The sequence below is a fragment of the Bombus flavifrons genome, chromosome 3 (assembly GCF_040668555.2).
Source record: "Bombus flavifrons isolate JBK064 chromosome 3, iyBomFlav1_principal, whole genome shotgun sequence".
NCBI classification, from domain to species: Eukaryota; Metazoa; Arthropoda; class Insecta; order Hymenoptera; family Apidae; genus Bombus; species Bombus flavifrons.
Genome location: NC_138444.1, coordinates 11,771,179 through 11,789,540, shown reverse-complemented (window position 1 = coordinate 11,789,540; position 18,362 = coordinate 11,771,179). Strand labels below are relative to the sequence as shown.

General features: G+C 34.5%; 2 protein-coding genes across 4 annotated transcripts; one reads left to right on the top strand and one right to left on the bottom strand.

Annotated features, from left to right (window-relative positions):
- The first annotated feature begins 467 nt into the window (after positions 1–467).
- LOC138178389 (TSC22 domain family member bunched) lies at positions 468–6,300 on the top strand. 2 transcript variants are annotated; one of them, XM_069110190.1, is made up of 4 exons: positions 468–2,858; positions 3,066–3,117; positions 3,201–3,404; positions 3,592–3,836. In XM_069110190.1, the coding sequence occupies exons 1-3, from the start codon at positions 982–984 to the stop codon at positions 3,402–3,404; spliced, it is 2,133 nt and encodes a 710-aa protein (XP_068966291.1). In that variant the 5' UTR covers positions 468–981; the 3' UTR covers positions 3,592–3,836. The 2 variants fall into 2 exon arrangements, with proteins under 2 accessions (XP_068966291.1, XP_068966290.1); XM_069110189.1 differs by lacking the exon at positions 3,592–3,836 and adding an exon at positions 6,211–6,300 and having other exon boundaries at positions 469–2,858.
- Positions 4,811–18,061, bottom strand: hyd (E3 ubiquitin-protein ligase hyd). Of its 2 annotated transcripts, none has more exons than XM_069110187.1 (30): positions 17,663–18,061; positions 16,321–16,521; positions 15,882–16,203; positions 15,591–15,799; positions 15,358–15,521; positions 15,070–15,269; positions 14,712–14,980; positions 14,478–14,632; positions 13,160–14,395; positions 12,916–13,089; positions 12,698–12,830; positions 12,162–12,623; positions 11,973–12,097; positions 11,665–11,903; positions 11,422–11,588; positions 11,016–11,347; positions 10,356–10,764; positions 9,736–10,084; positions 9,003–9,342; positions 8,654–8,889; positions 8,079–8,582; positions 7,620–7,787; positions 7,131–7,487; positions 6,868–7,053; positions 6,669–6,791; positions 6,373–6,582; positions 5,951–6,309; positions 5,641–5,847; positions 5,155–5,533; positions 4,811–5,052 (listed from the first exon to the last, which is right to left on the bottom strand). In XM_069110187.1, exons 1-30 carry the CDS (start codon positions 17,722–17,724, stop codon positions 4,843–4,845), a joined length of 8,487 nt encoding a protein of 2,828 aa, XP_068966288.1. In that variant the 5' UTR covers positions 17,725–18,061; the 3' UTR covers positions 4,811–4,842. The 2 variants fall into 2 exon arrangements, with proteins under 2 accessions (XP_068966288.1, XP_068966289.1); XM_069110188.1 differs by having other exon boundaries at positions 12,922–13,089.
- Between the last annotated feature and the right edge of the window lie 301 nt (positions 18,062–18,362).

Sequence of the window (18,362 nt, the reverse complement as noted above, 5' to 3'; positions counted from 1 at the left end):
AGTATTGTATGTCAACGACATTTAAACGCGCATAACTTGAATAATGAAATCATTTGATGTTTCATGAAAAAAATTATAACGCATATACTATTATCGTATTATATTATAGAATATAAAAACAATAAAAAATGAAATAATTTGGACGAAATTGAAATATTTATTATATTACATTGAATTTATTCCTTCATTTTTACTGAAATGTTTAGTTTATGATGAAACGTTATTCCGAATTTTGATTAATGATACGATAACTGCTTTAAAATATGCAAATGGATAAATAACAGGATAGGATATTTAGTTGGCAAAGAATTTATGTAACATTCAAACAAGTAGAGATAATAAAAATGCGGTATGAAAAGGAATAAAAATCAGGAGAATTGTGATCAGCATGTTTCTATGGATAAGGATGGAAGGATAGTAACTATGGTTATTTCTCGACAATGCACCTAGATCGTGGATGAAAATAGATTTTTAGTTGTGAAGTCACACGGATGCTCTAGATATAATTCGTGGCAATTCCGTGAGTGAATTGGCAGCCATTTTTAAACTGCTTACTTAGTATAATAGAGTAGGAAGGATATGAATAATGAGAAATCGGATCACGAGATAATAATATGTAAACGCGTGATAGATTAAATGTAGCGTGAATCGGGCGTGAAGACGCAGGAAAGGACGATACGGAATTTGTCGAAGTGTGAATATTCGTTTCGAGTGGACGGTACTCGAGCGAATATACTTCTTCCCCGTGAAAATTGATGAAATGGTGAACTGTCAACACCTCTACAAAATGAGAATATGAATATAATTCGAACAACCGTAAAGAATAATAATCGGTCGGGTCTGAAAGGTAATCGTGACGATTTTTAATAGGGATTATAGTTCAAAGCCGAGAGGCCCCGGCTAAGAGCGATGTCGGTTTTAACATGCAAGAGAACAACGAATGCAAAGATCGTGGCTCTCGAATGCTAAGTTCCTATAATAATGGCAGATAATGTACACAGAAAATCGCATAAGCTATCGGATGGTAGTAGAAAAATATCGAATCCAGTGCATCGTACGACCACCGAGACGATTCGGTTAGGAGAGCCAGAGAAATTGTACCAGCCGGTTAGTTTGACCAGTTCGAGCAACGTGACGGCCAGTAACCAGTGTCGAAAAAAGACATCCTCCTTCCAAATAACAAGCGTTACCGTTGGTTCTCGTATGAGCAATGATGCCGGCGAAGATTCGAACGATGATCTCGATGAGTCGCATACGGAGGACAATTCAGTCGAACACTCGCGTACCACCGACATGGACATTGAAACACCTAGCTATTCGGAAGACACCTTCTCCAAAGAGGATGTATTCTTTAATACAAGTAACGCTGCCCTCAGCACTGCTCCGGTGATTCCTACAAGTTCACAGTATGGTCTGGCAATCGTGCCCTCAGAAGGCAATAACGTTAGTAATTCGGTAAATGATAGTAATATCAATACATTGGATATTACGTCTGTTACTGACAACAATATTATCAATTTACTTTCGAGTAATGCTAAACAAGATGCAGATCTACGTGAAGTACATTCGCATGGTAGAAACGAGAGATTTAAAGTGGTCAAGATCGAAAGTACTGAACCTTTTAAAAGGGGCAGATGGACTTGCATGGATTATTTGGATCATACATCGGTTAATCAACCAACAGCAATCAGTACACCTAAAGTGTCTGATCCAAATGAGGTATGCATATCGTATGGGGTTACAGACAGTGGAATCGTTATACCTGATGCACCCAAACAATCAGTCGTATCCGAAGATAAAGGTATGGGCATTGATGCTAATGGACAAGTATCTGTACATACAGATGTGCATACATCGATCGGTGTACCAAACAACCCTACACCAGTTTCAAGTGCTAATTATGCAGTAAGCAATTCCATTCCTCCCAATGCACAGCATAATCCAACGCAAGTTCAAACGCAAACTAAAGTTCAACCACCTTCGCAAATTCCCCAATATTTTCAATCTTCTGCTCAACAATTGGCACCTCAGCAACAACAACAAACTGGACAAGGTTCCACGTTACCTTCCAATCTGCAGCCAACCCATCCCAGTAATTTGACTCAACCTCAAAGTATGCCCCAAGGTTCTATTCCTATTATAACACAGACTGGCAATAGCAATGTGACACCCCAACAAAACATACCTCATTCAAAAGAAGATACATATGTGACAGTGAGCACACAAAATCAGTCATTACCAGTTCAAAACGTTTGTCAACCCTCTGTGCAGCAAACACCTGTACCAACATCCCAGGCACCTAATATTCTTGTTACGCAGCAACAGCAACAACACGCTGCTCAACAGCAGCAACAGCAACATCCTCCAACTCAGCAGCAGCCACAACAGCAGCAACAACCCCAACAGCAGCAGCAACAGCAGCCTCAACCTCAACAACCATTACAAACACAAAAACCAATGACTCAAATATCTGAGCCGTTGACTGCCATACAAGGAATGCAGGGCATCCAAAATATTCATAAAGTTCCTCAAACAGGTGCACAGCAAACTTCATCAACTATTCATGCTCCTGGAGCACCAGTGCAATCCCAAGTGATACCACCATCTCAAATGCAATCTTCAACTTCTGGTAGCAACGCCCAAGTACAAATGGCACAGGTATCAGCTACCTGCCAAAATGTTGTAGGAGGTATGCAGCAGGGAAATATGACATTTCATCAACCAGATCCGGAGCAGGATTCTATTTCAGGCATTGTAGCTGGATCCACCACTCAATCAGCTGATACAACCCTTTTAGAATCACTAACTGAAGTCACTCAAGGCAGCGATGAACATCATACCCTCGAAGATAATGAAAGGTACAGTTTATTAAATGTACCTTCAATCACTGAAATTATGTATTCATTAAAACATTACGTATATCTAGTATTATTGGCTAAAGGAATATTCAATTGAAATTTCTTCTTTTAGAAACAGAAAAATAGTTTTTAACAAGATTGTGAATTTACTTGCTGTTGCATATACGTATTTTATCAATAAAATTTTGCATGTAACTTTTATTGCAGTATGTCGGGGACTAGTGCTGTAGCAATTGATAATAAGATCGAACAAGCCATGGTGAGTGTGTTTTGCTGTAGGGATAATTATCCGATGACAATAAAAAGCAATAATATTGAAGTTAATAGAGTATTTTCTTATAGGATCTTGTCAAGAGTCACTTGATGTTTGCTGTACGGGAAGAAGTTGAAGTACTCAAAGAAAAAATAGCCGAGCTTATGGATCGTATAAATCAATTGGAAGCTGAAAATTCAATCCTGAAAGCACACGCGACTCCAGAAACATTGGCTCAATTGAGCCAATCAACAGCAAAATTACCCCAAAACAATTCAGGAAGTGGTCAATAGGTAACCATTGTACATAAGTTTCTATTAATACTTTGTCAAGTACATAACGGATAATATAATTATTGTATATAACTTTACGATTTTTAGAAATTTATAAACGATGAGATTTATTATATTATACATATTAACATTAGTAATCTTTTTTTTAAGTAAATTAAAGATAATAGATTATTTTTTACTATTTCAGTTTACTGTTTAGGAAATATATATATATATATAAATAATAATTTAAATCTGTAAATTCAATTTTCTTTCAAAATGATAATCATTTTGGAAATATATATTGTTACGATCCTAGACAGAAACAAGGACATATATTGAGTGCATGCCAAGATTAAGCAGCATAAATAATGGAGTTGATATTGTTTTATGATAGATTCAAGATTTTGAACATGTTAAAAAAAGAAAGTATATAACAATATGAAATAGGCAGCTAGACATTCCTAGATTATTTTTCCTATTACCTTCGCATTTGGCCAAATTCATTCACCATAAATTTGATTGAAAAGAAAAAATTGATAATTCAACCTAAGAGTTTAATGTTCAAGGAACATTTGTATCATTTTAAATTACATGTGATTTTACATTGATATTTTGTTATCATTTTCGGTCGTAAAAACAGGTTTTTTACGTAAAACTATGTAATTTCCAATATCATTAAACATCAAGTCTCATATTTTGTAATCTGTACTCTCGTGTTGTAGTCTCATTTTTAAAATATGTATTATAATCAACATGCTGAAATCCAGGGAAGCAATTACTACTGGTATGCATTAAAAGAAAAATTCTACAATTTCCTGTCAACATTTTATGTTACATCTTAAACATGCCTAATAAAAAATTTTTAATTGTATAATAATTTGTTAAAATTCCTAATAAAGTAGAAAGAGTATTGTTATGATATGCAAAAGAAAAGGAAACGGAACAAATTTTAAGACAATCGTTTCTGATGATACGGGGTTGCCATTAATCCATTTTCTTCCATGACTTTTAAGATGTTTTTTATTCACTAAAATGATCACTATAATGACTAAAGATGACACTTTAATATAAAATCTTATTATGATGGAAACCACGTCTTTTTGTTCAGTAAAAGAAATCAGAATTCATAATTACACCTTATAAATTTATAAATGTTATAAATTTTTTTAGGAAGGAAAAAAATAACAACATACAACTTCTTTTTCGTTTCTTATATCATTATCAATAATGTGACTTCTTTTTAGAGCTATTGCGCACAAACATGGTCACATAGCATATATAATATACATAATATATATATAATATGTTACATTATATATATCTTATGTATACATATAATTATATATATAATTTTTTATATATAATATATATTATATATTATATATTATATATAATATATATATAATATATATATATATATATAATATATATATATATATATATGGAATCTATATATTCATACAAATCCGAAATTCTTTGTCTGAATAGCAAGTAGTAGTTTATGTCTTAATATGTGACGAGAGCTGTACAATGGAAGATATAGTCGGGAAATACATGTATTTGCAGTTGGTAGATGATCATCTGCTGGTCGTAATGTCACACTTGGCATTGGTTGAAAACCATCTTCACTTGCTGGTAGTGCTGGAGATCCTGTCCAGAAATATACCTAAAATACAAGTGTAAAGAGATAAAAGATGCATCAATTATAAAAAGTAGAGCGAAGACAATTTTTTCTTACTAGTAAAAATGTTTGAGTGTGATTTCTTACCAAGTCTTGTCGTTCTGAATGAGACATTTTCTCAACAATAGACCACAACCAGCGTTTAAATTTAGCTAATCTATCGGCAGGTTCTCCTGATTCGTCGTTGAAGGAAGTATACGATATCAAAACGGAAACGTTAATATCACCGACCCCATTTAACAGAAGCCTTAAATCTTCGGATGTTAAACCATCGAGCGCTCCTTCGGGTAGTACGTCAAACACTCCTTCTCTCATAGCATGCAAAGCTTTCTCTTGTACCTTAATCATACGAACTTCCGCGTATTTGCGTACATAATCGTAAACATTACTTGCTGTCACTTCTATATCACGTCCGTTAGTAATTAGTTCAATCGATCCACCTCCTTCTTCGGGACACAAATCAATACTAGAACAATCAAGAGTGTTATATACCATAGCTAAGACAAAATGCGAGAAATATTAGAAACGACTCTTCGAAAACAAGCAATTGAAATATTTCAGGTACACGCTTACCTGAATGTAAGATCAAGAGCAGAGAATAGACTGTTACTATCCTTGGTTTCGGAATCAATAACGAGTTGCCTTAAGCTTTCATAAATTACAGAGTCAAAAAATGCAAGATCGTGGAAACGGATCGGTCTTCCCAAAATGTATTTTATTACATGACGATTCAAAAATATTGGGCACAACTCGTTTTGCAAAAGACACAATCCTATAAGTCTGATAACAAATTTTTCTTTCAATTTCACCATTAATAGTTTACGATTATTTTTATTTTTATTATATTATAATTTGATCAATTGTTATTTATATCATTACCAACCTGCCCACATTTCTGAATGCGTTCAATCGCTCGTAACTGGCTCTTCCCTGTCGTGGAGTGTAAAAACCTCTCTTTCCCGGGGAATAGAAAAGAGGAGCATTGTCTTCGGTATCATCCAAAATACTGTTCTCAATCTTTTTCTTATTAGCCCCACAACGTGCGATCAAGCTGAATACATCGAGATCCAACAACGCTTCCCTTGCTGACTCCTGACTATGACTACGGATTAATTCAAATGCTTCCTCTACTTTTTGCCGCAGAGCGTCTTCTGAAGCTAGTAACATCAACAGCTGTGCAGGGGACAACTCTAACAGCATACCAGTTATTTTAGCAGCTAATGCGGGTTGCAATGCATAAACCTGTACAAGGTAACAATAGTGTGTTATTGTGAAAAACTAAGTACTATCATTATTATTAATTACTTTTGGATATAGCCTGTCCCCGAGTTGTTGTTGATGCATGGTCAAGTGATCATTATTTGGGTGACTAACAGGTAACGGATGGGAATTGGAGGATGAACTACCAGCTCCAGAGTTACCGCTTCCTTCAACAGAACTGGATGGATGAAAAACTCGAGCTTCAAAAGACAATGCTCTACGCGTCTCTCGACATTTTCCAGAAGATCGAGGATTCTGAAATAAGATATCTCTTGTAAAAAAAGAAGAACAGAAGAACATTACCTTTCTTCTTTTTTATTTTTTATAATAATTATACTTACTTGTCGTCTTAAATCATGATCACGATCTCTACTTTTTAGCTTCCGAAGTACATTATATTGTGTATATTTTGATCCCACTTGTGCTGCTTCAAGATTAGGCAGTTTTTCATTTGCAAGCAATGCCTTTAAAAAGAATGTACGTGTACGCTATATTTTTAAGATAAGAAACAAAGATAATTCCTATTGTAATATTACAAACCTCGGCAATCGCGGTATAAAAACTTCTAGTTACACCAGTTCCTTCACCAGGTTCATCCTTGAAAGTCACTTTAACACGATGCACGGCTAACGGCGGTGCATTAGTGGCACGCCTATTATATAAATTGTAATGTGTATTTAATTCCTTCATCGTTTGCACTAATAGTTGTGTTCTGTCCCGTTCGACCTTTAAAAAGTTTAATTTATATTATACTCAATATATTTTATTCGTTTAAATAATTAAAAATTATTGTACTTAATTACTTTTAACAGATTAATGTCTCTTTGCTGTGCATTCCGAAGTTTCTCCATATCTCTACGGAATTTCGCTTCTTTTACTTGGAAACCTCCTAATTCGGAAACAACTGAACCTGCTTCTAATCCTACATCCTCCATGAAAACTCGTCCAAACAAATCAAGAGACAAGCTCCAACGACCCAATAAAATGTTATGTGATATATTAGATCCAATAGACGAGACTGGATTTGTTTCAACCATTTCATGAGTCATGGACGCATCTTGATTTGAACCAGATGTGTCCATCTCCTCCGTTACATTCTGTATTGCTTCATTTGTTGTAGACATCATTTCTGACGCACCAGCTTTATTTAAACTCGATTCCTTTAAAATTGAAACACAACATTATTGCACCTAATTTACCAGAAGAACTTTTCTTTTGTGTGTTCATGAATTTCTGTAATTTGTAACTCTCTCTTATCATAACTTTATTAAAAGCAAATTCTATATATTTACCGAAACAGTTCCAGCTCTAACAATAACGCTTCTATTTGTTTTACAGATATCTTTATTGGTTTTGGTACTTCCCGATGCTTGATCGCTTTGATTATTAGTAGAAACGATGATTGGAGCTCGATCAATTTGCTCCGCAGCAAATGTGTGATTGAATGATTTTGCCTTTTCCTATAATATTGAAAGTAAATCTACATATTTTATCTTTCAACGAAAGGAACTGTGCCATAAAAGATTTAGTAGAAATGTAAGAATGACATCCTATTGTTGCAAAAATAATAACTTAAAAATAGAATTACTTACAACAATAGGATAAAATTTAGACTAAAGTAAACGCCGTTTTCCGTGCAAAAATTTTAACACAAAGATAAAAAAATTAAAAAATAAAATAAAAAAAATAAAAAATATAAATGTCGTGAGTGGATAAATTTAATTAGCTTTCCTATGTAAAAGGAACATTACCGTATGCTTTGTAGACGTCGAATCTCCGATCGTTACAGAGGTACGTCTTGCATCTGACGATGCAAAGGCAGATCTTTGAATAATTTGACTAAATGTCGGTGTGGGGATATTCTGATTATCAGCACCACGTGCAGACAGACTAAGTCTTGTGGGTAATCCCTCTAACGGATTTTGATTAGGACCTGCACTTGTTGCTGGTTGTCTTGGTATACCAAAGAGATCCTCTCGCTTTGAATGGGGTTGCAATAGATGTGGTTGATCAGCTAATGGTAAGGCCTCGCTCATGACAGTATCAAAGGGATCAAGGGGAGGGCAACCAAGACATAAGGTGGAGTCTGATCTTTGTAAAAATGGATGCTTTCTTCCTTTTGGTGTACTGTTACTATTATTTCCTGATCCGCAACTAGGAACCTGAAGTAAATCAGGATAATCAACGGAATCTGTCTCCAATGCAGTGGGAACTGGAGAACTATATTCTTCTCCCTCGTCATTATCATTTTCATCCTGTAATGTGAAATATCATAATCTGTGTTAAATACACGTTGATTACAAGGAAAACCCAATTCAATACAAACCTGATCGTTCCAACTTGAATAATTTGACGATTCCTTTTGAGTCTCTCCTCGTGATGACATTGGTTCTGATAGTGGCGAACGCATATAATATACTAACGCATCAAAAACGTATGCTACATGTCTTAGTGCAGAAACATCTAATACTGGCAAGCTATCCCTGTGTTCGGCATTGTGAGCACGCATTAAGGACAGGCAATAAGACAAAAATTCACGTCTTGCCAAGTATACATCGCCACCTAAGAATAATACTTATTAGCCACTATTCTATTCCCAAAAATGTAATTGCAACGCATTTGAGTATTTCTTAAAGGGAAAATTTCATTAGAATGATAAAGATAACAGATGATACCTTCGCGTTCTCTACTATTTCTTGAAGGTTCGCCAACGCCTGCAAAACCAACGGTGAGTCTTGTAGAAGCTTGTGGAGTGGAGATATTGGAGCTCGTAGCGATACCACTGCGTTGATTCCGACCTGTATTGGATTGTAGCGTCAACGACAGAGCCGCTGTATTTAACAATCCAGAGAAATTGCCTCCAGGCAAAGATGAAGCATTGTTTAGTGGATGTTCTGGATGCGTAGGATCCGCACTACGTGTCAGAGACACACCAAATCTTAGTTGTGCCTCCGTGGCATCCATAACTGTGAGCAGCCAATCCCACGTGGGTTTCAAGTGCCCCTCGAGATACATCTGTAATCATCAAAATTATCATGTTGTTCTAAATTTATTCAATTTTAACCGTTTGAGTCCCAGGGGTCTTTGAAGAAACAGGGTTGAAAAATCCTGAACAGCGCGATAGCGCTTGTCTTAATCGAAATAAGCGGCGCAATAGCGCTCGTCATATTTGTTATTTTTATGAAATACATTTATATTATTATATATGCGTACTATTAGTTTATAAATATTTGAAATTTTGTTCAATAAAAATTATAGAGAAGATAACAATGAAATACAAAATACCGTCAGTCATCCGTAGCGTTTAAATGTACGAAGACTTTTGGACACAAAATCTAAATAGCGCGATCGCGCTGCTTGGGACTCAAACGCTTAATTATTAAATGTCATATTATAAAAAAGATATACCTGCAGGTTGAGCGCATCTTGATAAGTAATTTCCATTAATCGCGGCAAAGAAGGCGCTAATGTTTTATAATCTTGCATCATAACCAAAAGATCAGCTATCTGTCGAATAACAATTCCAAATGCACGTGCCAAACAAGTAGTACTAGTACCCATAATTATAGGTTCTTGTGCAGCTGCAACAGCAGATGTTGCAGTAGTGCGTCTTAAAGATGTAGAGTCAATAAAAACCAGATTACTGCCACCTGTTACCCGTAATCCAGCTGTACGCATACTTGAATCGCGATTACGTATCGCCCATTGCATAGAAACAGGCGCGAGATTATTACGATGTAAATGGCCAGATGAACCACTGTAATCAAGTATCAGTAACATAAAAATGATTTTTACAAATGTGCTTAGAAGAGAGATTAATGTTTTAATTTTAAGGGCATTGCTGCAAAATTCTTTTAATGTATCTGTGCAATGCATATATAATACAGTACCTATAGTTGATTTAGAAAATATAGCGAGATTATATATACATTTGTAGTTTTCGACTCAATTGGTTTTTCGACCTTGCTATATTTCTTGAATGAGTACAAGACCATCGATGTTACTTGAGAGAAAGACAATAGTTTTACCTTCGTCGTTCCAATTGATCATCACCAATCTGAAAATCTTCGTTATCTTGTTCGTCAGTTTCTCCTGCTTCACTTTCATCGTCTTCCTGCTGACTTGATTCTCCAGATTCGTCTTCCGGGAATAATAAGATAGATCCCATTCCACCATCAGAACCTGCTGTAGCACCAGTTTGTACACTACGCTGCGCTGACGCTGCATCTTGATTGCTATGATTGTCATCGGAGTCCGACTCTGTTTCCGCTTCAGCCAAAAGATCGAGCTCTGTATCGGATTCGCCATCTCCTGCCTGTTCCTCACCTACACCTCCGCCATTGCTATCAATCTCACCTAATGGTTGACCAGGGACAGTTCCAGAAACCCCAGATTCTTCATGTTCGCTAATGTCGCCATCAACATCCATAGGAACTTCTATTCACACGTAAAGATTATTATAGAATCAAAATTAGAGAAAATTAAATATAATTTTATAATATTTTAAGCAGGATAACGGGGGTACAAAATTAACGTAATCAATAAGATTTGATAATGGAAATACTACCGATTCAAAATAATTTTTTGAAGAAAATGGACATTTCTATCATTTCTAATAATTTTTTAGATGTAAAACTCCGGGTTACATTATTTTTATATTAATTTATACATTAATTCGCAAGACATACCTTCACCAGTTTCTGCCTCATCCATAGCAGAAACGTCCCTGGCAATAGTAATATTATTATTTCCTTGTTGCGTTTGTAAAGTAGCATCCAGAGTTTGGGAACTAACACCACTATGAGGTATTAGTGGCTCGATAGAAAACAACTCTTCAGAGCCATTGATTACTTCCATTGCTGAGCTCGTTAATGTAAATGGTGCTGTCGGGCGAGCAACACCTAATCTCACGGGTGCTATAAGTGAATCGGCAGTTTCACATAATTCTTCAACAGCTAATTTAATCAATGCTTGGAACACTTTACGACATTTCATTAGAGGTTGCAATGCCTGGCTAGTACTGAAATATGTTTTAAAACATCTGAATAGATAAAAAAAATAAAAATCGCTTAGCTAAAGTAAAATATATCGTACTTTCTTCGTTTTGTCGTATTCGGTGCCATTTCTATTGTGAAGATCACAAATATTCGGGCCACAGATCGAACAAATCGGCGAGCAACATTATTTGCTTCTTCTTGTCGTCCGGATATAGTATCATTTTGTAATTCTCGTATTAGAGTTGTCAGAAGAGTATCGAGCATCTGCAAAAAAATTATATTACATTATGAATGTTTTCTAATATATTAGACATATAAGATGAAACTAATATTTTTTTACCTCTGCACTACACTTAAATAATAGCGAGTGAGTAAATTTATCGAGTAGAGCAGTACCGCTTTGACGACATAATTGGCCTTGATCTCCAAATAACTGCTCATTTCCATGTGCAGAAACTCCTGACATAATCATACATTGAACAGCTGGCCAATCATCCAATAATCTTTCCAACGCTTTTCGATTAAAGCGAGGAGGTTCTAAATCGTGATCTGGCATATCTGGTACATAAGTATCTAATCCTGTTAATGATTAGCTTTTAACTTCTATTTTTTATATAAATTACTCTTTTTCTAAGTAAAAAATGTTACCATCTGAGGAAGGCCCTTTTCGACTTGCAGATGCTGAGCGTTGCCGCAGTGCAGAACGGTACTGCCGTTGTTCGATTAATTGTCTTCCAACAGTCTGAACCAAGAAGAGTAAAATACTTTCTCCCCTATAAAATTAAGAAAAATAATTTATTTTAATTTTATTAATCAATTTATCGCATATTTATTTACCGTGAGTTTATCTTCGTGACAAGATCAGTATTCACTACGAGACGACAAAGGAGTTCGTAACGAGCACCTTGATGGCCCGCAATGAGCGCTCGACATTTGCACTTTTCCCAGCAATCACAATAAGCTGTAGGGGATGTTATCTTTATTCTGCAATCATGTCCTCTGTGACAAACGCGAGCACATTCTGTACAGCAACACAAAGATCCAATCAAGCCGCAAGTTTTGCATTCGAAAATATCTTGGTCGATGTGTTGAGTCCCAGTCCATGTGAAACTGCATGTATCGTTGCAACATGTAACGAATAATGGCGATAAATCTGGATTAGCATCCGCAGGAAGTATCATAGCTGAACATTCTTTCTGATCTCTTCCAACTCTTTGAATAATGTCTAATAAAATGAGAGCTGCGTGATATGCCCGAACTGATACAGCAAGCATTAATGGTGTCTGACCTTGAATATCCCTGTTAAAACAAACATTCAAATATTTTTTTCCAACTATAAAAATATTTTACTCATTAATAATTGATATAATTACTTTGCCGTGAGTAGTTCTTTCAGGTGAGGTGCTAACACGCTACTTTCACACATATACTTTAATATAAGTAATGCATTATTTCTTCTTTCCACAGAGTCTATGATGTAGGTGTTATTTGATGTTGCTCCGACACCTGAAAGCAGCAAGATATTTATTTAGCAATGTGTAACAGAAGTTAAAAATTACAAAAAAAAAGAATAAAAAGGCGTTTGATACACTTTTACCTGATTTGTTCATCATTGATATGCTGGCAGTACCAATGCTAAGCAAACTGTCTTCTTCTCCTGACGTATTATCAAAAGCTTCCGGTGGCCAACTTAAAGTTGGAATTGGTTCCTCAATAGGTGCAGATGGACCATCAACAGTGTTTGAAACTAATTCACGTTCAATACCTTCCAAACAAAATAATAAATTAAAATAAACAATTTTTCATATATTTATATTAAAGAACAAATTTAATACCTTGATCATTTTCTTTATTCGAGGTTGGTGAGCACATACTAATGCAAGCATGCAAAATATTGCGATTACCATCGCAACGTTCCATTAATATTGATTGAATCTGTGCTGCATTGTTTTTGTGATCTTGTTCCAAATTGCAAAATACTTGCTTAATACTCTCATAATCGCACCTTAATATTCGTGGCATTAATAAGAGATTATCAAATACTAATGCAATAACTGCAACTTGATTTTTCATATTGGTTGAATTTGAACAAGTCGGTATGGGAATAGTTGAAGCACCAATGCACAGAACTGGAACTAAATCCAACCAATTTGGATCACGGATAGCATCGGCGCAATCCTTTGCTAATGGATAGATAGTATTATTTCCATCTCTAAGTATCATGGAACACTCTATGTTCTCTCCTGAACTTGTCAGGCTGATATTTTGAGGCTGCAGACCCAAGAATGATGATACATCCGATGGAATATAACAATCTTGTACATATCTTCCAGTACTTAAATTATACACGACGTAACTTAATTTGTTTGCACTTTTTACTATTGCATGGATTCCTTGTCCATCAGTAGCAATGCTCAAAATGCTATCATTTGATCCTTCAACAATATTCACTCTTCTGGGAGTTCGTTGGAAACAGTCTGGAGCTCTTGGATTCATGGATGATTTTATTACCTGTATTTCATCTTTCCTTAATAATCTACAATCAGCTAACAATTTAATTAACTCTTCAGTTGTTAAATCTTTAAAATCTGAAGTACTGAAATCTTTTTCTTTAATTTCCTTTTCCTTTGCATCTTTTGAGAAGAATTTTACAGCGACATAACAACCGTCAACTTTTATAACTTTACCAATGGGAACTGTTTTTACATCTTCTACAAAAACAACATCCTTTAATTGCCATTCTTCTTCATCTTTTCGCTCTGACTCTCCCTCACTTCGAGGTGCAGCTCGCTTTTGTCTCTTATGACTTGTCGTGATACTGCCAGTATCACTACATGTGCTCGAAGCTGGTGAGGGTGGAGGAGGCATATCAAGGCGATCAGTAGTTTCTTTGTGATTTGTCTTATTAATATTACCCGTTCCGTTATTTCCATTCGTTTCTCGTTTTTCTGTATTAACATTGGGCAAATGAGTTCCAGCTGGTAATATCTTAAATCTGTAAGTGCTATCTAAATTCCATGCTGCTCCTAATAACTGTCCTACTTTTGGAACTCCATTGGCAATGGTAAAACCTTGAAAATATATCATTTTAGAATATTATAAAATATTATTTTTAAGCAAATCATAAATACAATTTATTATTTAACAAATTACCTATTGCTCCAGGATGATATATGGGACTATTTTTCATACAAACATGTGCGCCATAACTAATATCGTTTGATGAAACTGTGGATGATCTATGTTTGCGCGATTTAGCCTTATATTTTTCCCATAATTTTTTACGTTGTGCAAAAGGTAATACACCCCTGAAAATATAACAATCGACATCAGTTTTTTGTATTTGAAATAAAAATAGTTAAAAAAAATTGTAATATTTCAACTTACCACCAATACAATGCACCACTTTCAAGTTTAGCAACCGTATACAAAGCACAGGTATGAAGGGATACTATTTTGTCCAATGTAAATTCTGTAAAAGTTTGAGCTGGATGTTCGAGACGAGAAGCGACATGACCTACAAGTTCATCAAGCCAAGTAGCTACTTTGCCAGATTCAGTACTAATAGAACATCGAATAGCTGTTGCAGATATATTAACTATCTTTTCTGTGGTTACTGCCAACCATGGAGCTTTCGGATGATGTATATTTGGATTCTACAATGAGCATTATTTTAATTTTTTCTTTGTTTTCAATTTATAATATTGCTCACATAAAATACTGAAACAAAATTTATTTTAAATACCTCTGCGTGTTTGTATGGTTCAGATTCCGACCATTTCCACTGATACAATTGTCCCCCAGCAGAAACAGCGATTAATTCACTATACAGCGAGGCGATTTGTACAAAACGAGGGGCAAGATCACTACTACGTTCATGCCACCACTCTAATTCTTCTGATATCCATAATGGACTTTGAGCAGCTAACTCTTTTTTTTTATTATCTAAGAAATTTTTCAAATGTATAATCAAAATATCCGTGGTTACAATTCGTAGATATTAAAAAATAATTTTCTAAAATTTTAATTGTACCAGAATCTTTGTCCCAAGAATCTTTAAGTGCTGATTCCAGCCAACGTCTTGGACCGCAATATTGACGATCTCTCCATTTACTGAAATTGTCTCGATCTCTATCCCGCTCAGAAGTACGTTCACCTTCTCTGTCATTACCTATTCTGCGTGAAGAACTACCTCGGCTAAAAAATGCAAACATTAAAAATATACATCTCTCACAAACAATTTCAAAAGCAATTCGGACTAATTACTTTCTCATTCCTGTATATCCAAACATGTCTTCAGGAAACATAGAATCTGCATCAATGATAACAGAATGCTCATTGCTGAATCCGCCATCTAGTAATGAAATGAGATCTTCCGGAACATAGGTATCTGCTGCATCTTCAGCATCATCACCTTCCTCATCATCCCGTGACAGTAAATTATTTACTGCTAAGTTTACATCTAAATTTGTACGCTACAAAATATATTTCAATATTAAACTAGCAAAATCTTAATGATACAAGGATCGGTACACTAATTTCTTCAATCGGACAAACCTGTAATTCTCTAATAATAAGATTGCGACTTTTTCCCTGTAATACCACTTGAGCCTGTGTAATAAGATCTTCTGGTACAAATGGAGCTGGTACAGATGCAATAGGACGCGAACTGCTACCACTTCCTCCACCCATAATTACACCTGGAGGACCTATCCTGCCTCCACTGCTACTTCCTCCATTACTACCACCTCCACGAATGGCAGAACTGCCACGCATGATCCGTGCACGTGATCTGGACATTCCTGCTCTACTTCCACTTCCACTACTAGTACCACCATTTGGTGCTGAATTGGAGTTATCAACATGGTTTTTGTTTGTACTAGGATAATAGAAGAATATGTATGTTATTTCATTTGTGGGATAACACAGTGAATATGTTGTTCACAACTAATCACAACAACATTGTCAATAAATTTCATTTCTTTTTATAACTTACTTTCGATTTGGTTCATTTTTGCTTAAATCCAATCTATCTGATAATACTGTAAATGCAACTCTACAAATTTTATGGTCTTCTGTGAGAAGAGCAATGTGTGTTGGGCCAACCACAATATGTTTTACTGCAACCTTCAATCCACTAAATGCTGGTAATGTTACAAATCCATATCTGTTGATTTTTTCTGCCACTTCCTTCAATCTAAAAAAACATGTAAAAGAAAAATTATTAAATTAACTACTCCAGTAACATATGTGCTCACTTTAACTAAGGTTTATTTATTATATATAAATAAATATTCACATTACTAGAACATACGAATACATGTATCATAGTATTTTATGATAAATATTGAAAAAATCCTTTTTCAATTTTATACTGTGTAGCAACAAAAAATATACCAATTTTTGGATAACAATATAGGGTACTATTGTTGTATACATAATAAATACTATGTATAAATTTGTATTATATATGAAAACATTAGAATGTATGGATGGAACAATAAATTATTCTTCTCCTACTTCACACAAAATTAAATTATACAAAACCGTATTAAAATATTAAATACAAAAAATATAAAATAAGAAAATGATGATACAACATTACATAAAAATTTACAAATATTTATTGAATGAAATAGGAAGGTCATTATCTATGGATATATTTGATCATAAATAATTATATTTACAGAAACTACATTTTGTCCTTGTAACCTACAAATGTATCCAATAATAGAAACAAATGGAACAAAACATTTATTACCATTTATGTATGCCACATATATAAAATATATTACATATGATTATATATATAATTTTACATAATGTAATATATAATGTGATAATATATAACATGTATATATTTATATATAATGTACATATATAACGTGTATGTGTTTATTATATATATAATATATATAATAAATAATATAAACACACACACGCACACACATACACACACACAGGGTAATATATGTATAATATATATAATATACACCTATACAGTAAAGAGAATAATTTTTAAACTAATATATTCAACATTTTATTCTAGATATGTGCATGCTTAATATTTAATACAAACATAACGATGTGACACAAACTTTTAACTTTCAAACGATACATCATCTAACATGCCATTGAATTATACGACACAATGGGCGAGGACCGTTTTAAAATTCAGAAAAGACGAAAAAGCATATAGAACACTATGCTAATTGATATGAGCAAGCATATTTTAGGGTCGAATAATGAACGACGATGATTTCAATACGGAGGAGAGACAGACATGCCAAAAAGATATATTATAATAGGAAACCGATAACGGATACATTTTTCCTTACCTATCGTTTAACTGATCATCTGTTCCAGGTAAGGGATGTACAACAAAGTGTATCGACGTCATTTTATCAATGCTATAAACGTATTTCAATATCAGGGATATCGTTTTAATAATTCTGTACACACAATTTCACCACACCGTCGAAATGATATTCAGCCATGTTTCTGAAGAAACAACGAGTTACGTGTTCTTGAAAGTGAACGAACCGAACTTAAGTTCTCCACGTATTCGTAAATGCATTAAAAAATCACGCACACAGGGATTCGATGGCAATCGTTGAGTGAACAAAAATCACGTGTAAAACGAAATATTCGAAGAATGCGTAAGCGTCTTTAACGAAATGCAACCGATCGTCCAGATGCTTCTATTACGTTACTGTATTGGTGTTACAGAAGGAGAATATGTATCATGGCGACCCTCGATTAATGGCGGACTCAACTATTTCACGATCGTTATTTAGATTATACAATGATATCACATTGGAAGATCTTTGAAGATATTTTTAATTCACTACTCATTTAATTAATCGATATAATATAGAAATATTTTTTTCAGCTTCACAATTATCATCATTTAGATGTTATATCATGTTTGTATGTACTAACAATAGTTTCATTACACCACTTTTTCTATAACGTTCAATTGCATACAATGGTTAATACAAGTTATATAATCGTAGTACAATAAATATATTATACTAT